The sequence below is a fragment of the Pristis pectinata genome, chromosome 22 (genome assembly GCF_009764475.1).
Source record: "Pristis pectinata isolate sPriPec2 chromosome 22, sPriPec2.1.pri, whole genome shotgun sequence".
NCBI lineage: Eukaryota > Metazoa > Chordata > Chondrichthyes > Rhinopristiformes > Pristidae > Pristis > Pristis pectinata.
The window spans coordinates 9497508-9521812 of record NC_067426.1 but is presented as its reverse complement, the minus strand read 5'-3'; the positions used below and the strand labels follow the sequence as shown (position 1 = coordinate 9521812).

At 38.6% G+C, this 24305-nt stretch overlaps 1 protein-coding gene across 9 annotated transcripts in view; it reads left to right on the top strand.

Moving 5' to 3' along the window:
• epb41a (erythrocyte membrane protein band 4.1a) overlaps positions 1–24305 on the top strand; it is a 157201-nt gene that overhangs the window by 59067 nt on the left and 73829 nt on the right. For 5 of the 9 annotated variants that reach the window (XM_052036186.1, XM_052036185.1, XM_052036183.1 and 2 more), the window contains exon 1: positions 5158–5272. The exons of the other annotated variants lie outside the window; for them this stretch is intronic. In XM_052036186.1, the coding sequence (XP_051892146.1) occupies positions 5184–5272 (89 nt within the window). In that variant the 5' untranslated portion in view covers positions 5158–5183. Of the gene's footprint in view, positions 1–5157; positions 5273–24305 lie in introns of those variants that run through there. 9 annotated transcript variants of the gene reach the window in all.

Genomic DNA, 24305 nt, shown 5'->3' with positions numbered 1-24305 from the left:
TGAAATCAGAGTATGCCTAATTTCTCCCTATAACTCAGGCCCTCGAGTCCTGGCAACATTCTCATAAATCTTCTTTGCACTCTTTCCAGCTTAATGATATCTTCCCTATAACAGTGTAACCAAAACTGTACACGATACCCCAGGTGCGTCCTCGCCAACGTCTTGTACAGCTGCAATGTGACATCCCAACTCCTATTCTCAACACCTTGATTGATGAAGACCGGCATGTCAAATGCTTTCTTCACCACCCTGTCTATCAGTGACTCCATTTTCAGGGAACTATGTTCGTGTACTCCTAAGTACCACAGTTCTACCACACTCCCTAGAGTCCTACCATTCATTGTGAAAGTCCTACCCTGGTTTGACTTTCCAAAATGCAACGCTTTTGTAATTTTTGATAACCTCCACTGTCTACAATTCCAACTATTTTGGTGTCATCTGCAAGCTTGTATATTCTCACCCAAATTGTTTCTATAATGACGAACAAGAGGTTCTAAGGTGGCTAATGTGGCCCATGTTGGAACCGCAGAGACTTATACATGTAGGACAAGTAGTAGCTGACTGGATAAGTGGGTGTATGATTTGTCTAGTGGTTCACTCCATACCTAGTTCTTGCAAGACCTCTGTGTGCTTCTGGTGCTTAGCATCAGGGTTCTTAATGCTATCTGCAATGGACCTTGCCCACATTGAGTGGCCATGGTCCAGAGATTTCCTGGGGCTGGTGGCTATGTTACTTCAAGGAGGCTTTGAGTACATGTTGAATATTTTCCTTTATCTACCTGGTAATCTCTTGCCCTGGCAGGCATGAAATAGTGTGTCCATTTTGGGAGTCTGGTATTGGGCATGGGAACTACGTGGCCTGCCAGTGTAGCCAAGTGAGTATAGCTTGCATATTGATACTGTGGCTGTTGGTCTGGGAGGGGATACTGTTGTTCACTTGTTTCTCCAGTGAATTTGGAGTATTTTGTGGAGACAGCATAAGTGGTATTTTTCCAGTGACTTCATATAATTGCCGTAGGTAGCACACATCTCAGAAACATATAGGAGGGTAGGAATCACTGCTGCTTGATAGATGATGAGTATTGTGCCAGTTCTGGTGTCTTTTTCTTCAAATATTCCCCTTTCTCAACTGATCAAAGTGTGAGAAACTTGGGTCTGTAATGAATGCCGTCAAATCTATAGGCAATTGCAATGGTATAAGGGCAAGAGTTGGCTAAAGTGGACTGGGAAACTGGATTAAAGAGTAAGATGGTAGCTAATCAGTGGCAAGTATTCAAGGAAATGCTTCTAAAATTTCAGTAAGGATACATTTCAGTGCGAAATAAAGGATCTATGAGAAGGGTGTCCCATCAGTGGCTAACTCCAGAAGTTAAGGATAGCATCACAGTGAAAGTGCATACCATGTTGCGCAGGTTATTTCTAGGCTAGAAAATAGGGAATGTTTTTAGAAGAATGCAAGGGGGGGATGAGGAATCATAGAGTATGAGAATAAACTAGTAAATGTAAAAAATGTACAGTAAAAATTTCCACAGGTATATAACAAGGAAGCGAGTAGCCAAACATCTGTCTCTCAGAGGTTGACACTGAGAAGTGGCAAGTAATTATAAATAATTACTTTGGATTGATCCTCTCAGAAGGCATTTAACGAAAAAAAATTCTAACAATAATATGGGGGAAGGGGCAACTTAAAACTTTCTCTATTAGAGAAAAGTCCAAGACAAACTATTGCATCAAAATGCCAACAAGTCCCTTGGACCTGTTGGGCTGCATCCAAGGATCTTAAAGAGAGTAGCTGCAGAGATGATGAATCTATTGGTTGTATTCTTGTAAAATAGCCTGGATTTTGGAGAAATCCTAAGGATTGGAAAACTACAAATGTGACACTAGCAATCGAGGAAAGGTAGGAGGCGGAATCCAGGAATCGATAGGTCAGTTAGGCTAACATTTTGAAAATGTGAGAATCCAGTATTAAGGAGGTAATAGGGCTTGTGGAAAACATAGGAGCAGTGTCTATGTGATTTTATGAAAGTAAAATTGTGTTAAATTTCCTTGATCTTTTGAGAATGTAATAAAGTGTGGATGAAGGGGAACCAGTATATGTTGTGAATTTGGATTTCCAGAAGGCATGTGGAAAGGTGCAATGGAAAAGGTTACTGCACAAGTTAAGAGCACACAGGGCTCTGGTAATATATTGACAAGAATGGAGGAATTTGGCAAACTAACAGAGATGTGTTTTAGTAATGAGTGGGTTAATTTCTGCAATAGTAGAATTGCTATTGAAAATTGAGCAATAGGAAGTATGTTGAAAAGGAGGTACAGTTAAGATTTCCTAACAAATTAACCTGTGACTAACGTAGCATTATTGTGCTATGTTAGGAAAGGCATAATGAGATTACCAATCTTTGCAATTGAAGAGTAGAAAGATTTTAGCTCAGTAAAACTGACCTCCTTGTTTTTTTTGCTTCATTAAAGGAATCTTTCTAATGTGCCAATTTGAAAACCATTTATTAAAAAAAATTAAACTGCTACCATGGATAGAAAGAGAAACATCAGTTAATGTGGGCTTAAAATTTATTAGCAATTCGGCATTTCATCTGGAATGTTATGTATGTAAAACTGACTTTCAAAAACTCGCTAAAGATTTATATTTTGCACAGGAAATTATTTTTTTTTGTTTGTAGTAGAACGTAAAATTGTGCTCCTGTACAGGCAGTTCCCAGATTATATGAGGATTCTGTTCCTGAGAACTGTCTGTAAGGTGATTTTTTTTTTCTCTCTCAAGTCAAATATCCATCTTCTATAGTAACCTACATCAAATTGCTTTATATATACTTGCCAAATTTTATTTCATTCAATAAGCAAGCTAACATTGTCCATAATTAAACAAGTGGAATATATACTGTAGCCAGTCATTAATGAATACCATGAAACATTCATGCTACTAGCTTGAAAAATGTTTTAAAAATGTATGGGAGAATTGCGTAAAGTCAGATTTCCATAAGGTCATTTGTAACCTGGGGAATCCCTGTACTGGTGTTTGTAATGAACAGTAATTTCCTTTAGCAAAGCCCTGATATCTAGCACCAATCTTTGCAATTAAAGAGCACATAGATTTTAGCTCGGTAAACTGACATTCAAGTGTTTTTGCTACTTCAATAAAAAAATCTTTCCAGTATGCTAATTTAAATTCCATTTTGAAAAAAATATTGACAGTCCAGATGAAGGTCTCGACCCGGAACGTTGACTGTCCATTTCCTTCCATAGATGCTGCCTGACCTGCTGAGTTCCTCCAGCACTGTGTTGCTTCAGATTCCAGCATTTGTAGTTTCTTGGGTCTTTTTTTTTAGAAACAAATATTAACTGGTCAAGCAAAATAATGGTTAATCAAATGACTAATGCATATGTTGGAAATTTGGCTTCCATTCTTTCAAGTCTTGTTGCCTTTACTCAGGATCTTATCATGTTTCGTTAAGTTCTTCCTATCCTTCCTTGTGATCTTTGCCTTAAGACGTATGGTAAGCAACAGGAGCTCCCTTGAATAAACTGCAAATAACAGTCTGCTTAGTGGACTCCTGCTTTTTTTCATTTTTATGCAAAACAAATGTGCAGCTGCATAACTTCCTGTTCTGCATAACAAGATTGTTTTTCTACAAATTTGAGGATCATACTGAAGGCTGAAGCCGCTCCAGCCAAAGTCACTTTATTCTCTTGAAGATCATATTCAGTGTCTTTGTCATTTTCTTTCATCTTCTTGGGATTTAGTACACTAACTATACGTATAACCTCAACTTTAATCATTTCAGTTCATTCCTTGAAATGTTTATGCATATTATAAGTGGGTTTGTGAGGAGAACTTTCTTTTTAGCATGTTAACAATTTCCGCTATGGTTGATTATTGGAGTTGAACATTAAAGTCTTCAAATTTTTCATCATCAAAAGCTCCTTCCTTCAAGAAAAAATGACCCTGTGGGTTACAATTTTCTCCAAGAACTTTTTGAAGTCTTGCTTCTGAATCCCAGGCGCCAACAACATTATAAATTGTCTTTTACTGCTGTAAAGTGACTAGAAATCTCATAGTGCTTTCATCCTTTAAAAACACCATGTTTTGAATTATACCTTGGTCCACAGGATGTATCAAAGATGTTGATTTGGAGGTCAGATGGTGATAATTGTACATCCAGAATCAAATTCCAGGTGATGTGGATGTGTGCAAGAGAATATGTTTGCTGTTTCTGTTTTTCAGATTTTTTTCAATTTTTTTAATGACATTTACAAATATAAACTGAAGTAAGTTTGTATTCCACTGGAAAATGTTTCACTCCTTTGGAAACTTTAAGTTGTTTATTATCGGCAATCTCTGCAAGTTTCACCTGACTTCCTATGGCTAACTCCTGTTAGAAATGTCACTCGGTTCTTCAGCACCAGCAAGAGTAGGGGGAGGCAACCTTCACCAGTGTAGGTTTATTTCACCCACATTGGATACTTGTTATGGAAATGAATTGTGTTCCGTCACTAATTTATTGAAGAATCCTTAATATTTCTCCTCTGCTTCATGATCTGTTGATTCCTTCTTGCCCTATACCTCCAGTCATTTCATTCCATGATGAAGTTTTAAGTGGAATCCCATCACTCGGAATGCACATGGTTCATTTAGATCTATTTGCTAATAAAAATCTTTTGGCCTTTTCAATGAGCATTGGCTGTGAGATTGGGGTACCCCAGCACATTTTAATGCAACCTATTCATTCTGTATCTCCTATTTCTTTACACTCAATATGCTTTATGTCTACTGATTTACCCATCTCTGAACATTCATTGAACTGAATTCATGTTTTTCTGTGCCTTGATATAATAAATGATGGAGCCTACTTTGTATTCTTTCAATATTTCTCATTTTCTTTCTTTTGCATATGCCAGTTGTCTTATTGTATGACAACAAACAACTCTTGCATTTTGTAGATAGTTTATTCAAAGCCATAATGGGTGGATATGCTGATATCCCTCGATTTAAACACAGTGCAGAAGGTAAGCAGAAAGAATTGTTGTTGGTGCCATTATAAGCTCATCACAGTGAGGTATCATCATGTGGTGGATAGGTCCAAAATATTTTTTTTTCTCTCTACAGCAGAAAAAATATTACCCATATCCCCTTAGATTGATTACATCCTCACTGAGGAAATCTAATGAAATCAAAGTGCAGTTGTGAGACAACTGACCTATTCTTCATGGCCTGTCTGATCCAGGAAAAGTCTCAAGAACAAAATCTGGACCTGTAAGTGGATTTCATGTATTTGATAGAGGTTTTGTTTACATCATTGGTTCATGAAAGCCTGTGGAAGGTTCTGATTGGGCTACCCACCAAAATTTATCAAGGACCTAAGATCTCTCCACAATCTGATTCATGCCGTATTTCTCTGTAGCGGACTCATTATTGGCACAGTTGTTTTCTTGTACCAACTTTGTTCACCCACTTCCTTGTAATCATTTTGCTCTCATTAAGAATTGCATCCCCACTGGAATTGTCCATCAAAATGGAATGGATGACCATTCATTATGCACACAAAAATTAGAGTCTGGTATCTCCAAGGCATCTATTACTGTTCTTTGCTATTGCTAATAATGATGCTATTCTAAACCCTCCCCTTCATCCCCATTGAACACTGAAAATGACCTTCAGTTCAAACTGGATCTGTTTGCACAAATCTAAAATTCTCACTCAACATTGTGAAAATAAAGTGCTCTATTGGCCACCCTCAGGCCTTACATATGACATTTTCTTGTAAATAAATCTCTGGCTGCTTTCATTTTAAGCAGAAAGAAGTATTTTGCATGGACCCCAAAACACACATCAGTTTATTTAAAGTTTCTGCAGCTCTTGCCTTACAAATTTATTGTATGAATTGCAAGTATGCGTGGTCTCCTTGAAGGAAATCTGTCATGTGAATTTCACAAATCATGCTTTTTCTCTGGCTTCCAACACTTTGGACCTAACAATTTCAAATTTTGTTTTGTCAATATTGGTCCTGGTGTGCTTGTACCTGCCATTCAAGAAGATGCTGGGAAAAAAAAATCTGAAAAACAGAAGTGCCATAAGGGACAAATGAATATCAGGATAGAACCATAGAATTGTTCCAGCTTGAAAGGAGGTTCTTCAGCTCGTCATTTCTGTGTTAGCTCTTGAATGTGTAACACAGTTGGTGCTATTCCTCTGCACTTAACTCATAACCCTGCATTTCTTAATCTTCAAATATTTATCCAAACTTTTATGCAGTGCATTCCATAATTTAATTGTGGCCTGTGATGGGAATTTTCTGTACTTTATCTAAAACTGCCAAGATTTTGAATATTTCTATCAAATCTCTTGACTGTCTCTGCTGCAAGGATACTAAACTGTGATTCTTTATAGGCTATTTCTTGTGATCGCTAATTATATGATGTGTGCCTGTGATGCTGCTACAAGTAAGTTTTTCATTGCACCTGTGCACACGTCATATACATGTACAATAAATTCTGACTCTGAGCCTGACTTCGATTTCTGTAAATGTGACACCTCATCCCTGGAACTATGCTAATTAATCTTTCTAGTTGCCTTCCTAAAATCTGTAATTCCTGCAGTGTGGTGATCACAGTTGGATGCAGTACTCTAATTGTGGCCAAACTACTTTTATCAAAGCTCAACATAACAGGTTTGCTTGTGCATTCTATGTCTATTTGTGAAGCTCAGGGTCCCAAATGCTTTATTAAAAGATCTCTGCACATGAACATTCAGGTCTGTCTGTTCCTGTATCCCTTTATAGTCGTACAATTTATCTTTTGCTGTAAAATTTTGTCAAAAAATTCTGTGCAGTTGCTTGCATTTCTGCACATGATTGTAGCAAAACTAGTTACGTAACAGTTATGGAATTGCTTTGGGGGATTTGCCTCAAATGAATAGACTAGATCAGATTGTAGACCAATCTAGAGAGATTATCAGATTTGTTTAATCCTCAGAACTACAGGGATTTTTGGGTTTTTAAATTTTTTTTTCCTCCTGTCTTGAACTGTCTCTGTCAGGATGATTTACAATAGAAAATGACTCTTCCTTTTGTATCTCTTAATAAAAATGTAAGAACATAAGAAAATAGGAATCAGCCATTAGACCCCTCAAACCTGCCCTGGCATTCAATAAGATCATGGCTGATCTACCCAGGTATCATCTGTCTTTTACATTAGTACTCCATTGTCCTCAATTCTCTGATCTTTCTTTCAAAAATTTATCTACCTCTTTGAATACCCTCCATGATCTAGGATGGAAAATTTAATTGTTGGTTTTAAATCACTGCCTCCTTATTTTGTGACTATGTCCCCACATTCAGGATTCAACCACTAGTGGTAACATTTTGACATGTACCCTGTCTTGTGTTTTAGTAACATCAACTGTCATTCTTCTACACTCCAAAGAATACTGTTCTAATTTATTTAGCTACTCTTAATAGGACCACCCTCATTCCCAGGAATTAACTTGCATTTTTCTCGTGTAAACTAAGACACTGGGTGTTGTAGGTAAACTGTTCAGACATGGGGAATCATCACAAATGTAGGACTTTCCCTGGGTATTCCAAATTAAATTGGTTTATTATTGTCACGAATACCGAGGTACAGTGGAAAAACTTTGTTTTGCATGCCATCCATACAGATCATGTTCCCTGGGGCTCAACATGGATGACCAAATATATAAATTTAGGAGCAGGAGTTGGTCACTTGGCCCTCTAGTCTGCTCTGCCATTTAATAAAATGGTGGTTAATCTGACTGTAATCTCAGTTCTGCATTCTCTTCAACCGCAGGTAATCTTTTACTCTCTTCTCTGTACCCATCTTTGCCTTGAATATTCAAAGGCTGTGCTCCCATTGCCCTTGAAGGAAGAGTGTTTCAAAGACTCAATCTTCCAGACAGAAGAAAAATTTGCCTCATCTGTCTTATTTTTAAACAATGACCCCCTAGATCCAGATTCTCTGGAGGAAATTCCTCTCCACATCCACCCAGTCAGGAATCCTTGGGATTGAACTAATGATAGACCAGTGTTTAAACTTCTAATTCAACACTACACCTTTTTTAAAGTTTCCAATTTTTCAAAATACATTTTATTGATTTATTAATGGTTTTACTTGAAACTTGCAACTTCTAGTAGGTAGTTGTCTGATCAAGATAACTAATCTTGTGGTCCTCTGGGCTGCAGTTCCTTTTGCCTTGCTGACTGAAACAATGCATATTATACTTTGTGATCACTTAGTTCATCACTGATCCCATCTGCTAAGAAATTTTAGGTGGGGGTGGTGGGAATACATCCTCCTCTGTGGTTTTACTGCTTATCTGTCCATGAAGAAATCTTCCTGTGACTGGTTGTTGCTTATTCATTCAATCACTGTAATGCATAGAGGCTCCTTTTAGGCACCTCATCAGAGACTGATTTAATAATCTTGGCTTCATCTTTGTAGAATGGCTCATTTAATGGTACCCAGATGAACACATCTTCAGAGATTTGCCACTTCCCTCCTTGGTTTTCTCATTCCAGTTCCTACACACGCCCCATTACATGCAGCCTGCTCTTGTAACCATGGTCTGATCTTATTTATGACCTTGCCTACATAGTATTAAGCTCTAAGGTTTCTTTGAGAAACAACCAAGTACCTTCCTTGGGGAATATAGACCACTTTTCTCTTCAGATGTGCATTTTACTTGATCTGTGTTACCTTGATCTTAACTGAGCTGTTGTAGATAATATTGGAAATACTCAGTGGGTCGTACAGCATCTATGAAGAAAGAAACTAGAGTTAACGCATCAGATTGATGATCTTCCATTAGTACTAAAAATCATTAACTTGAAACATTTAACTGTGTTTCTCTTTCCACAGGGGCTGCTTGACCTGACCCTTTTCAGATTCCCAGTATCTGTCGTATTTTGCATTTCACCAACTGTTCCACCATTCTTGGTTTGTTTGCTTTGCTGGAAGCCTTCTGAGATAGTCCTGCTGTTTGAACTTTTCCTTTCTCCACCTGCATCAAAATAAGTATTCCTCTGGTGGGATATCCTTGGTATTAGTATCCAGAGACACTGGATTAAGAAATAAAACAAATACCCAATGTAAACTTGCAGGAATGGTGCAAAATTTGTATGTAAGTAAACATTCACAAATTGAATACATGGCAGGATGCAACTTTGGATACATCTTCCTAGTTATTCCACTACTTGATTTCTCTAGTTTTATAGTTACAGGTAAAACAGCTATCAGGCTAGAGATATTTGGCATAAATACTGCATTTTTTTGGCTTCTAAAGTAACAGTGTAGTCATTTTGCCTATCTTACTACACTTTACTACACCATGTTACTACCTTGCATCATTGCTGAACTCTGGAAGTCTCTGACAATCAAGAATTCCTCATTGATTTGAATCCCATGTTCAAATTGTAGCTGTGAACTCCAGCCTCGGGAATGGCTAAGAGAAAAAATGTGTATGTTTTAAAACAGGTGGCCAGTTAAAGGAACAATTTGTCTTTCATTTGGTGTTATTTTATGGAAAAATTTACATGATTTTTCAACTTGCCAATTGGTTTCTAGAAATATTTATGTAACAGCTGTCATGATGTAAACCAAGAATGGTTGAACAGTTCAGAATTCCATCAACTTCCTAACATTTGAACAGGAAATATGTTTTATAGTGGAAAGCAATTCATGGTTTGGAATAGAGTATGGTACTGTGGGATAAACGTGGTTGCACCATGTACCCCTTAAGCCACAACAGTTAAGATGCTGAAAAGAAAACATTAGCTATGGCTTGTCTTTTTTTGAGATTTAGTACATGCTGAGTTGGTTGTTGTTATTTGGATCAAAAGTAACTGCAGTGAGCTTCCATACGGGGTGGGGGTGGATGGAACCTTGTACAAATATGTGAGTGTGCATTAAGAACAGAATTTACCTCCACTGAGGTGCCTTTTGGAGTCCAATGGGCTGCTGATGCTCACTATTCTGGCTTGTAGGTGAATGATTATGCTCCAGCAAGGAGTCAGTACCTTTTGTAAGAAAGCATTTATTGAAATATTATAAAATAAAAACATTCTAAAAAGAAAAACCTTGAATTGAAAATTGTATAAAGCAAGTTGTGCTCTATAATATGCACTTGCTTTTTTTAAGAAAAAATTGAGTGCAAGGTTGTGTACGAGATTCATTTGGCAGAAGATGATGTAAATCTGTTGCATCTGAGCTTGCATTCATTTACAATCACTGCACTAGAGTCTGCAGAAGGCTTGCTGCTTGTCTCTTATGCATCATTCATTGAAAGTTCTTGAGTATTTGTGCATTTCAAATATGCAAAACCCATAATTCATTTTCCACATCAGTGAAATATTACCAGTAGTAATCAAAATGCTAGGAGTGTTTTAAAATATTTCTGGAATATGAATTAATATCTTTGCATAGTGTATTTTTTGACAGAATTTTCACTTTCAATAAGCAATAAAATAACTACAGGTCCTCCCCAGGTTACGAACGCCCATCTTATTTACAGCCCATACCTATGAGCGAGTATATCCAAGACTGGTGGGATGGATTTGCCTGCTGCCGCCGGACTGCAGATATCTTCTGCTGAATGGGAACTCAGTTTGTGGCAATATCATTGTATCTTGCAGAGAAATTTGCTTGAGTTAAACACCCTTATTTAACTACTCACTGCCCTTGTTTGGCCTATGTTTTTATTTAAATATATTGCCGGGTGCCAAATTTCTGATTTGTGAACTGTTTGGGTTATGAACAGTTCTCAGGAATAGAACCCTGTCTGTAACCTGGGGAGGACCTGTAATAATTTATAGAATAGTGAATTAAGGAAAATAATTCAATGCCCTTTTTAGTGTTCATTTCTTTTCATCTCCATTGCTTCTGAAAGTGAGTAATATGCTGGTAAGAGATAACTTGTAACTTGGGTCCTCATGGTTTAAGAGATACCTTTTCAAATTAATTCTTGGAAAATGGGTGTTCCTAGGAAGGACGAAATTTAGTTATGATGAAAGAACCTCTATCTTAAAAGTTAATTTTTCTTTCTCTTCCACAAATGCTTTTTTTTGCTGCTTACCAGCATTTTCTGTTTTTATTTTTATTTCTGATTTCCAGTGTCTGCAATTTTTAGCTTTTTCTTCTGTTTTCTCTTGTTCTTTCATTCAACAATAGTTATAAGCTTTGGTGGTTTAGGCTCCCTAATTTAAGATGGTCATTGTCTGGTACTTGTGTAGCATGTAGGAAGTAAAATGGAGCTCTTCAAACCTGATCTACCATTCCTTCAGGCTTGTGTATCTTAGCCTACTCATTATTCTTCTGCAACAGAATTTTTTTCCCTCCCTCTATTGATCATATGTCATGAATGATCTTGACAACTCCAGGTCAAGGCTATATGGGGAGTAGTGAATGAACTTGCACCTTGACCTATCAGTGAGCAGTCCCAATTCTGACCTTGTTTTCGAGGCTAATGTTGAATTAACTGAAGATAAACCTGGGTGGTCTTGTTATCTCCTGAGGCTGACCTGAGGTTTCCAACCAATACACTTTCCTTGCTTCAGATGACCCCTCCACCAATATGATTGATTTTTTTTTCTCTGATCCTGTTTTGTGTTGTTTGGTAGGCTCATCAGTGCCACACTTGATCTGGTGCATCAACATGAGTGCTGATATGGCAGTAGGTTGCTCAATCATTGGTAGGGATACACATTTGAGTAAGTCCCGCTGTAGGTACAGATGAGGAGAATTTGAATTTGAAGTCCTATTCAGGTGATATATTGAAGGCTTTAGGCCAGTTAAAATTCTTGAGTCACACAGATCAGCAAGTAGCACTGCGAGTGAATGTAGATTATTATACTAGTTATCTTGGGCATCAACGATGACTTTGGCTTCAATCACTTCAGAATTCATAAAACCCAATGTGGAAACCACAGACTGTTTTATCAATGGCCCAGTAGATGCCTGACAGGCCAGGTAGTTTGAGGTGGTGTGTTCCTTCTGCCATTTATGTAGGGCCTGTGTGTACTCTGGATATATGGGCCTGAGGTCTGCAAAGCACTGCCCCTTCAGTCTGGTTGTGGGCCAGGAATTCTCAAGAGCCTGTGGGAGTGTTACATTTCTTCAAAAAGGCTTTGAGCATATCCTTGAATCTTTATCTCTGTCCCCCACGTAATTGATTTTTTATTTTTTTTATTATTTACAGCGTGGTAACAGGCCCTTACGGCCCAACGAGTCCGCACCGCCCATTTTTTAAACCCAAATTAACCTACCCGTACGTCTTTGGAATGTGGGAGGAAACCGGAGCACCCAGAGGAAACCCACGCAGACACAGGAGAACGTACAAACTCCTTACAGACAGCGACAGGAATCGAACCCCGAATGCTGGCGCAGTAATAGCGTTAGGGAACTTGGAATAGAATTCACTGGAATGTTAAGTGAATCAATGTTCTTTCTGTAGTTAACATCCCCATTATCCAGGCCTTAGTAACATTCAGTTTTACTCCATATTCACATGCCTGACAGAAGGCTTCCTAAATGGGCAGTATCCCAAGCTCTGTTACGTTAAGAGATTTCAAGTTGGATAGAGGAAATGCTTAAATTATGTTTTTAAAGCTTGCTTTCAAAAAAAACTATTAACAACCCCCACCCCATTTGTGAAAATCTCTGCCGTCACAAAATGTAGAGGAATATTTGGATGGGTATTGAGAAGATACAGCCAATCCATTGGGAGCAGTCCAAGCCCATCGTAAATGGTAAAAAGGAGCGACCCCACCTGCTCACCCTGTTTGTCGCCACTTGTGGCACGGTCTGCGGATCTTGCATCCTTTGAGCTGGAATGGGGGACAAAGAGTGAGGAGTGGGTTGAGGGACAAAGAGTGAGGAGTGGGTTGAGGGACAAAGAGGAGAGACCTTTGTTTTGCACAGAGGTTGAAATTATGTCCTTTGATGTTTTTAAAGCTGAGCATAAAATTGCATTCTAAATACTATACTGCTGAACAAGTCTGATTTCTTAATTTTTTTCCTGTTTATTAAATGGTGGTGTTCATATAAGTAACAGAAAATGGGCATATGATTCTGGAGAAAGATTAAGGGAGGGCTTTTTAAACTGCTGGCAGAGATGGGTAGAGATTGTTGATAAATGTGAGTTGGACTGTTCTTTAAAATTTCAGACTTTTGGGCTTCTGTTATGCCAGAGTTGTGACTCCTACATACCAGCTTTGTTAAATTGCTTTAAACTCAATGATCTAACATATTTTAGCATCACACGATACCCAAATATCAAGTAGGTAGTTTACATCTGCTTGCTGTTCTTTGCAGTAATAAGATGCATGGAGACATTGTTGAATTTATATTAGCTAAGAGCTCAAATGAAAGCCTAGAAAGAGAGCATAGACTATCTATCTAATACTTGTATTTTGGCCTGTGTTTGACTGAACAGATTAGTGGCGGCAGTTCACTTTCAAAGTATACAATGGCAGCTATAGAGTTGGCAGATAAAAGAATTTGGCACCTTTTCAGTTCATTTGTCTGGGTTTGGATATTGACAGAGTAAATTTTTGCTGTGTGCAAGTAGGCAGCAACAATTTGTAAAGAATTGGGCATCACACAGATAATGTTGTTTGCATTACCAATTTATTTCAGCAGCTGAAAACAAGTGTAGCTTTTGCCAGATACAAGGCATTTTGTACTTTTAATGGAATGATAACTGCAGCTTTGAGTACAGTTCTGATCACTGTTAGTCATCGAGCTATGTATCATGGAAACAGGCCCTTCAGCCCAATTTGTTCATACTGACCAAGTTGCCAACCTGAGCTAGTTCCATTTGCTGACATTTGGCTATATCCCTCTAAACCTTTCCTATGCACATACCTGTTTAAAAGTCTTTCAAATGTATTAATCGTACCTGCCTCTTCCACTTGCTCTGGTAGCCCATTCCATATACCCACTATCCTCTGGGGAAAATCTTTCCACTCACCTTAAACCTATGCCCTCTTGTTTTAGACTCCCAAAGCCTGGGGAAAAAAGACTGTGACCAGCCCTCCTATACTCCATTGTTTAACACATGGCTAAAAGTGTATATAATGAAAACATTTGGACTTGAGGTTGTGTTGTATTAATGCAACCTATGGTATTTTCTCAGCCAGTTGGTGTGTATGACTTCTTGTCATTTCATAAGTCTTTTTAAGAAAAATGTTGCTTTTTTTTTTGAGCAAAACTCCATTTCTGTGGGTGATGTGACTGATGAGGCCAATGTTGGACATGCAGACTCTACAACAGGTGAGGTAGGATATACTTGGTGGCATGGGCTGATTTGAAGTAGTCCATTCCTTTTGCTTTTTTTTTTACATGGGTCATCTGTACATATCTGACAGATTCTGAGTTCTCAGTGCCATACCAAATGCTCTTTCTCCAACTGAGCAGTGCTGTGGTAGGGTTCCCTGAAGTCAGTGGGCATACTGTAATTTTCCAAGGAGACTTTGAAAACATGCTTGAATCACTTCTTTTGTCTGGTACTCTTGTGCTGCATCGTGGCTTGGTGTAGAGCCTGATGTCAGGTATGTGAATGAGGTGGTGTGCCTAAAGAAGCTGACTAAGTCCAATTAGGATCTCGGTGCTGGCAGTGTTGGCCTGGGAGTGGACTCTTATTCATGGATCTGGAGGACTTTTGTTTTTTGTAGACAATATTGTATCCCTCTGGTGCTTTGAGATGACTACCTAAATAGTCACTCTCAGAAGCATATTGGAAGGCAGGAATCATTACTGCCTGGTAAACTGAGCTTTGTCCCCAGTTGGAGGTTTTGATCTTCAATATTCTTCCTCGGTGTGCCACCTGAATGGGTAATTTAGTTATCAATGTTTCCTTTCGTTGAGAGGTGGTTCCCGAGATAAGGGAAGTGGTCCAAATTCACCAGGATCATGTGTACATTTTATTGTCATGAGGACACATTGTACAGTGGGGACAAGTTGGTACAGGCTTCTGTTTTGCAGATTTTGAGCTCAGGTCCTGTACAAGGGTGTACACAAACATTGTCTGTGTACTGCACCTTCTCCATAGAGATCAGAATGATGTTTGTTATGGAGGTGATGCAAGTTAAACAGTTTCTCCTTGGTCCTTTAGATTAGCCTCCAGTGGGAAATTTGTTGGAGGTGAGGGGCAGCATTACCAGCAGTTATTAATCTTTCTCACTGCAATGATGCAACTTATCTTGACACCAGTGTGCAGTGAAATTGGATGTGTTTTGTACCCATTGGTTAGGATCTCTGCTTGCGTGCCATCATGAAGCAAAGAGGGAGCTGTTTCTGTGGGTTTTGATGACAACAGGATCTGAGTGGTTCTGAGCTTGAGTGAATGAAAATGGGAAAAAATCTGCAGATTCTGGAAATCTGAAATAAAAACAGAAAATGATGGAAACAGAATTGACAAAAGATCTTGGTCTTGAAATATTAATTCTGTTTTTCATTCGCCAGATGCTGCTTGGCCAGCTGAGTATCTTCAACATTTATATCTGATTTTAAGTGAGCTTGCTGTGATGAGCAAGCACCTTTTGATAAGCACTCAAAGGCACCTATTATCAATTTGAGAGTAGACTGGGTGGTTACTCTGGAATTGGCTTTTTTTATGTGGACCAGAGATAACCTGAGCACTTCCACTTTGCAGAGGCAATGTCAGCAGGGTAACTGAACTGGAACAGTTTGGATGGAGATTAAAGTTCTTGCAATCAATTGTCCCTTCAGCTTTAGTCACTGACAATTTACTTGTATCAACTCCTCTTTTTCTTGTGTCCCTCCCCTTCCTTCCCATGGGCCACACCTGACTTCCCAAGTCATTGACAGAAATGAGGTTAAACTTTGCAGTTTTGTTTCTGGCCTTGCTTTAGTTACAGAACAAAGTTAATTTATGTTATTTGGTGTATTCACACACTACACGCTTACCAGTCTCGCAAAGTACGGAAGTTGTCGTATTTCTTTATTTCTGTATTTGTCATTGTACTGTTGCAACAACAACACAACGAGATTACGATGGCACTCCCTTGCCTAATAAAAACCAAAACAGTAAATTGATAAGAGCAATTATAACTATAAAATAAAACAAACATACCTACACAAATATAAAGTATATAAAAAGGCAGTGTGCAAATGAACCATGATGATGATAATGATGATCAGCAGCATATCAATATATTAAATAACACAATGATGAGTCCAGCCAGTAAAAGGGGGAAGACCTAGTATGTGTATGTATGTATAGGAGGTGTCAGTCCATGTTCAACAATTTAACAGCTTTGGGGGGGGAAAAAAGCTGTGTTTCAGTCTTGTGGTGTGTGCATGTATTGTCCTGTATCGCCTACCAGAGGGGAGTAGTTTAAAAAGGTAGTGAGTAGGGTGAGCTGGTTCTCGAATGATGTTTAAAGCCCTGCTCTGACATCGAGCCTGATAGATGTCCTCTATCGCTGGTAACTGAGTCCCAATGATGTTTTGGGCTGTCTTGATGACCCTCTACAGAGCCTCCTGCTCCTTCCTAGTGCAGCTGGCATACCAAGCAGTAATGCTGTATGTCAGGATGCTCTCCACTGCACACCGGTAGAAGTTCACCAGAATGTTCTGAGACAGTCTGGCTCTCCTCAATTTCCTCAAAAAAAAATAGAGGCATTGCTGTGCCTTCCTAATGACAGCTGAGGTGTGTATTGCCCAGGAAAAGTTCTCGGTGATGTATGCCCCCAGGAATTTAAAACTGGAGACTCTCTCCACAGCCTCACCACCAATGAACACTGGACCAAGATCTATCTTCCTTGACTTCCTGAAATCCACCACAATCTCTTTAGTCTTTTGGGTGTTGAGAATGAGATTGTTGGCAGAACACCAGGCTGTCAGGTTTTGTACCTCATCCCTGTATGCCCATTCATTATTGTTCATGATCAGACCAATGACTATCATGTCGTCTGCAAACTTTATGATGGTGTTTGTTTCATGGACGGATGAACAGTCATGAGTAAAAAGGGCATACAGGAAGGGACTCAGCACACACCCCTGGGGAACACCAGTATTCAGGGTGAGGGTGGAAGATATGTGCCCTCCTAACCGGACAGTCTGTGGACGATTGGTCAGAAAGTCCATAATCCAGTTACAGATTGTTGTATTCAGGCCCAGGCTGTGGAGTTTGGACACTAGTCTGCTGGGAATAACACACATTTTCCATGTAAAGTCTTTTGCAATATTTTTCTTCCTTGTAGTTTTAATGTAACCACACCACAATGAGCAGTTTATTAAGATTTGTACAATGAATAAAATGCACCTGTTGCTGAATATTAATCTGATTTTTTTTATATATATATATCAGTTAAGAATTTAGAAATTATTCCTTTGAGGTATTGGTAGTCTACTAGAGAGAGTGCAGAAAAGACTTGGCTGTTTCTTGGAATGGAGGCCTTGAATTATAAAAGAAGACTGGATAGTCTGGGACTTCTCTTTGCAGCATAGGTGGCTGAGGGTTGACATTATAGAGGTTTATAAAATTGAGGAGCATAGATGGCCACAGGCTTTTTCCCAGGGTAGGGGAGTTTAAAACTAGAGGGCATAGGTTTAAAGTGAGAGGGGAAATTTTTAAAGGGAAATGGAGGCACAAATTTTTCTACACAGAATGGTGGGTATATGAAAAGAGCTGCCAGAGGAAGTGGTAGAGGCAGGTACAATCAGTGTTTAAGACATTTGGACAGGTACATTGATAGGAAAGATTTAGAGGGGCATGGGCTAAATACAGCCAAATGTGACTAGCTTAGTTAGGCATCTTGGTCGGCATGGATGAGTTGGGCTGAAGAGCCTGGTTCTATACTGTATAACTCTGACTCTACATAGTTTATATACAGTATGATCAGAACATGCTGCCAATGAAAAACTTGCCTCTGTACTTTCCTGATCCCAGTTTACTAAATTGTAGTGATGTGCAAAAATCAGAATCTTATTCTGTTCACTTTTTTTTTGTATTTGAAACGTAATTAAGCAAGAGTTTTTTCTGTGTGCCACCAGCTTTGTGATATGGCAGTTTAAAAATTGGTTTGGGCATTTGGTAAGATCATAATTGACATGTGACCCAACTCCATAAGACTGCCAATGCTCTGTCTTTTTGGTTAGGGAAATTTCAGTCACAGATTTAAAATTAACAATAGTTCCAGCATAGATTTCCCTTTGCAGAAGAGTTTCCATCTTCTGGTACCCTTTGTCTGCAGGAGCATTTATAAAGGTTGAAGTTAAATATAGTGATTTATTGTGCATCCCAACATATGTAAGGTTTAGGAAGCCGAAATCAGACAGGTATTTGAGGGAAGAGGCAAGGAACTTAAGCAGAGAATCAGCACGGATAAGGGGCCATGAAATGGCTTTAGGGAGTAAGATTAAAGACAATTACAAGGCATTTCATACATTTTGAAAACAAGAGGGTAACAAGGGAGAGGGTAGGACCACTCAAGGATAAAGGAGGGAATTTATGCATGGAGCCAGAGGAAATGGGCGAGGTATTAAATGAGTGCTTCATATCAGTATTCACCAAGGAGAAGTACGTAAAGGATTGTGAGATCAGGGAGGAGTATGCTGATATTCTAGGGCATGGTGGTATCAAGAAAGAGGTGGTGTTGGGGCTCTTGAAGAGCATTAAGGTGGATATGATCCTAGGGCCTGATGGGTTCTATTCCAGGTTATTGAGAGAGGAGATTGCTGGGGCCTTGACAGAGATCTTTGTATCCCCTTTAGTCAAAGGCATGGTTCCAGAGGACTGGAGAATAGCCAGTGTTGATCCTCTGTTTAAGAAGGGCAATAGACATAAACCAAGAAATTATAGGTCTCTGAGCTTTACGTAAGTGGTAGGGAAATTATTGGAGAAGATTCTTAAGGATAGGATCTACTCGTACCTGGAAAAGCATAGACGTATTAGGGATATTCAGTGTGGCTTTGTGTGGGGGAGGTTGTACCTTACAAATTTGATTGAGTTTTTTTTAAGAGGAGGGGACAAAAATGATTGCGGGTAGGGCAGTGGATGTTGTATACATGGACTTCAGTAAAGCTTTCAACAAGGTCCCTCATGGTAAGCTGATACAGAAGATTAATGCACATGGGATCCATGAAGATTTGGTAGATTAGATTCAAAACGGGCAGAGTTGTGGATAGTGAGGAAAGTTGTCAAAAATTAAGCAGTTAGAAATGTAGGCAGAGAAATGGCGGTTGGAGTTTAATCCAGAGAAGTGTGAGGTGTTGCATTTTGAGAGGTCAAATGCAAGTGGAAGGTATTACAATAAACGGTAGTACCTTTTGGGTGCATTGGTGTACAAAGGCTTCTTGGAGTGTAATTTCAGAGCTCCCTGAAAATGGCAACACAAGTAGGTAGGGTGACAAAGGAGGCATGCAATATACTTGCCTTCATTAGTCAGGTATAAAAGTTGGGAAGTTGTGTTGCAGTTGTGTGGTCAGGCCACATTTGGAGTATTGTGTGCAGTTCTAGTTACTGCATTACAGGAAGGGTGTGGAGGCTTTGTGGAGGGTGCAGAAGAGGTACATCAGGATGTTGCTTGGATTAGAGAGTATTAGCTGTAAGGAGAGGTTGGACAAACTTAGATTGTTTTTTCTGAACCAATGGAGGCTGAGGGGCTTCCTGATAGAAGTGTATAAGATTGAGCATAGACAGCGTATATTGTCAGAGTCTTTATCCCAGGATGGAAACATCAAATACTAGAGGGCATAGCTTTAAGGTGACGGAAAGTTTAAAGGAGATTTACAAAGCAAGCTTTATTACACAGGGAGTGGTAGGTGCATGGAACACTCTGCCAAGGGAAGTAGTGGAAGCAGATACGATAGCAACATTTAAGAGGGATTTAGACAGGCACTTGTACAGGCAGTGGATTGAGGCATGTAGACCACATGCAGGCAGATGTGCAGTTTAAATTGACATCATGGTAATCACAGACATCGTGGGCTGAAGGGTCTGTTCTTGTGCTGTACTGTTCTATGTTCTATAGTAATAGTTCAGGTAGAGCAGTTTGACATTATTGTACAAGTTAAACCAATGGGCTTTGAAAGCTAACCATTTTTTGGTTTGCTAGATGTATGATACCCATCTTGTTTGAAACCAAGCTATCGATTGCTCATAATCTTCCTATGGACTAGACATACTTGTGTTGTACGAACTTAGGTGGCGGTTAACAGTTGTAAAAATTCTGAATACTCAGTGTGCATAAGGATGCTTAAAATTTGAATCAACTAAAATCATGTTTATTGTCAGATCACCACAAGAGGTGTCCCATTGTATTTCTAGCAGGACTACACTATAAAGTGTTGATGTAGAATTACCTGGAGCTAGTGTAAAAGGATACAGCCTGCAATAACATTCCAAACTTCCAGATTCCATCAATGAAACAGCTTTGCTGACCAGTCAACAACAACACATTTATAAATCAATCAATTATGAGAATTATTAAGAAAATGTTATTTGTAATAGAAATACCCCGAGACAATTACCACAAAATATTATTTTAATTGTACTTGCTGTGCTGTTTGCAAAATCCCAAATTTGTTCATGGCACAAAAGACAAGTTTTCTCCTCTCAGGCTTAGATTTTGAGCTGTCGATAGATTGACTTAGTTCAGACTGTTTGCTCCCATACATTTCATTTTTCAATGATTTCCTCTCAATGATATGCCATTTACTTTACTGCAAAAGTTACCCATGAAGATGGTCACTGGTCAGTCATTAAATAACTGATGCCAGGGGTTGTGAACACATGCTGTTCAGTCAACAGATTTCGGGAGCTCTGCACGAACCGAGCCTGATTGCATCCACCTCTCAAAGCATGAGTGGACCTAGTAGTACTTTCAGCCAAATAGACTCAATAATGGGTCTTTGTAAAAGTCCACTCACCGCTTGCAGTGAATTCCACCTCCCCCCCCCCCCCCCCCCTTTGTTTTAAACCATGAATACATGTCAAAACCCTGTCTACGTATTTTATTGCATGCTTAGGAATTCTGGGGAAGAAATTTACTTTTTGTGCCCTGAACTTAATCCAATTTGGGATTTTGCAATCATTGAAATAATAGACCAAATTGCCTTTCACTGATTTGGTACTGTCTAAAATTACAGTTGAAATAATATGATAATTGTCTGTGGATGTTTGTGTAGAGACTTTCCTTTCTATTACAGAAAACAATAAGTTGGAATCCCAAGAACAAGGTTTAACTTGTCAACTTGGCAAGCTTTTGAGATTTTGAAAGTAGCAATTTTTTTAAAACATTATCATTTCTGTGGCATTGGCAGAAATAATTCTTCCAATTAAATGATTTATAAATGTGTGTTAACATTCACAATACATTCTGTACCAATTAATTTATTTTGTATTGTGAGCTGTCAAGGCTATTACTGTCGAAAAGGCTTCCTCTACAATATCACAGCACTTGCTGTTGATGAAAATAATATGGCTTTAATTGTTCCTTGGGCATCATCTTTAATTGTGCTTTGTTTTTACCTTGGTTGTACTGGTTATAAAAATATTCTGCAGTTAATTCAAAACAGTTTGTGGTGAATTGGGAAGTGAAGTTTGTACTTGTTTTTCTATACACATTGAACCCATGCATTACTCAGCATCCTGCCTTAAATGGATAGGTTCTAACCAATCAAATTTTGGCAATTTCTCCAAATCATATTTTTCCCCCAAAGTAATCCTTTTCTGTGAGCACTAGTAATGACTAGAATTGCAGAACTGTACCCTGCCTTTCAATGCCAATTGACCTTCTTTATTACTAAATTATTAAATGGGTAAATGTCCAATTACTTAGTAAATGGCTCATCATATTTCTACTGCATCCCTCCATTTCTTCTTTCCCCACCCCCAACCGATCCTCTCCACAGATGCACCATATCCCACTGACTGCAGACAAGAATTCCATCGATACAGGGACGCCCCAGGAACACACAACTTACAGAAATCTGACTTTGTGCATATTTCCCATTAAGATTTTAAAGCACTTTTCAAGACAGGGAAAATTAACTCCAGAAGATATCTGTATTTCTTTAATTATCAAATGGGGTTAACAGCAAGTTAATTCAAAAGATGAACAGTCTTGCATGTAACCTCCCATCAGTGATCAAACTGATGCATTGTAATTAAGAACACAGCTGCCGGTTCATAGCAGAGGCCACTTAAGAGATTTGCCTTGGAAATTGACAACACATTCTCTTCTATTGACATTTGTACCAATGGAATATATCAATCAATGTAGCATCCATTTATACTTTAAAGCCATTGAAACGAGCCATTCGATGTGGGACATTCTAATTCTGTTCCTTTGTAACTACACAAGGGTAGATGATAAATCAGCCCTCAATGAAATTGCTTATTCCTGACTTGCAGAAAAATTAGTTTACAGGCAGTTCTTAGCAACGGAACCCCTATGTAACCCAGGGAGTGCCTGTACTTGACCACAGGTCTTTGGTTATGGAGATGCCATTATATGAATGGTCTTTAACCTGAAATCTTCCTGACCTGCTGACTTTTTTTTAATAGGTTTTTGTTATCAATAAACTTGTATTGTCTATATCAGTTGCATTTTCAGGAAACATTTTAAATAAAAATTGTATACATTAAGTTTTGGATGGCATAACATTAATGTTACTGATTGTAGCAAAATTTTCTTTTCTCCATTGAAGAATTACACTCATTTGTTTTTTTTCCTTAGTCCATGCATTAAAACTGATTTGTCTCTTTGACAAGGGAGCAGTCTTGTAAGCTGTCTTGGGTTCCAGAACTACAGAAGGATGCTATTGATCAGTAATTCTTATTTAGCATGCATTATCACTAGGGAGTAAATGCCAGTTCTTAATTTTGAAAATGGTTGAAACAATTTTTTTTAAAGAAGAAAGCCTTTCCACTTAATTGCCATTTCTTTTTGCGAAGCATTTTCTTTTTTATTTTGGAAGTAATTTTCAACAAGCAATTCCTCTTTTGTTTTACTCGTAACTGTTTATAGGTTATGTATGGAAATTATAGTTAATAATTAAATGCCTGTTCTTTTAACAGCAAGACAATAGTTAAGTACTGTCCAGCCTAGAAAGAAAAATTTAAGCAGTTCAGTCTCATTTTTGTATTATGTAAATCCTTAAATTTTTTTAAAATAAATACTACATTTATCATCCGTCTTGGTTTTCATTTTCTTAATCCATTTCATTTGTTTTATTTCTCTTTTTGTACCTGATTTGATTCACCCTCCGCACCACCACCCCCCCCCCCCCCCCCCCCCCACCTTGTTTCTTAATTCTCAAACTGCATTGGCTTGGACATAGTCCTATTGTTCTCTCAGATGCACTGTTGTGCTTGCCATGTGCTTATCAACTTGGACTTTGTTATGATACATAATTTTTCAAATTGGAGAATGCAGGGAACTTGTTAGGGTGTACTGTGTGATGCTTCAGCAAGAATTGGCCAAGTATGTCAGTCAATTATGTGAAATATGGTGCCCCAAGTGGCATATTGTGGTTTTCACAAGGCACTCAAAATTAGTTTCAGCAGTGCACACGGGCACTGTTCCAGATGATTTATTCATATGTGTAAGTATTATATAAAATATTTTGTTTCTTTGGAGTGCAATGTACAAGTCTGTGTCACTTGCAGCCGTGTCTGATAGTTTGGGGAATTCCATTAAGGGTGTTAAATTGTTGTGCTAGGAGGTAATGACTGACCAAATGATGGGTCTCCTTGGACATAATGTGGACTTGTTTTGTTGCTAGTTTCCATAGAATTGGGGTGTAACTGCATTGCTTTAAATGTGCGTAATTTGAAATTTGTTTTCCCTTGATAATACCACCCTATTTGCTGCAAAAGCAATGTTAAATTACCATTAGATCATTCCTTTAGGTATACGTTTGTGCGCAGTGAAGACAATTTCATAGAATGGCACAGATGCAAGAGAAAAGCAGGCCATTTGGCTCATCAAGTACCTGCTAGCTCAATGCAAGAGCAATCTAACTAGTCCCCCTCCTGCCTTGTCTCCGTGGCGCTGTGAATGTCCTCCTCTGAAATAGATTTGCAGTTCCCTTTTGAATGCCATGTTGAGAACCCTATATCCCTTACTCAACAGCAGTGTACCAGATCCAAATCTCTTTTTAAGAAAAACTGTTTATCCTTGCATCAATTTTGGTTCTTTTGAAAATCACCTTTATCCTGTTACTTCTAGCACTTGATTCTTCTGCCAGTCAGAACAGTTTCTCACCATCTACTCTACATTTTAAATACTTCTATCAGGTTTCAT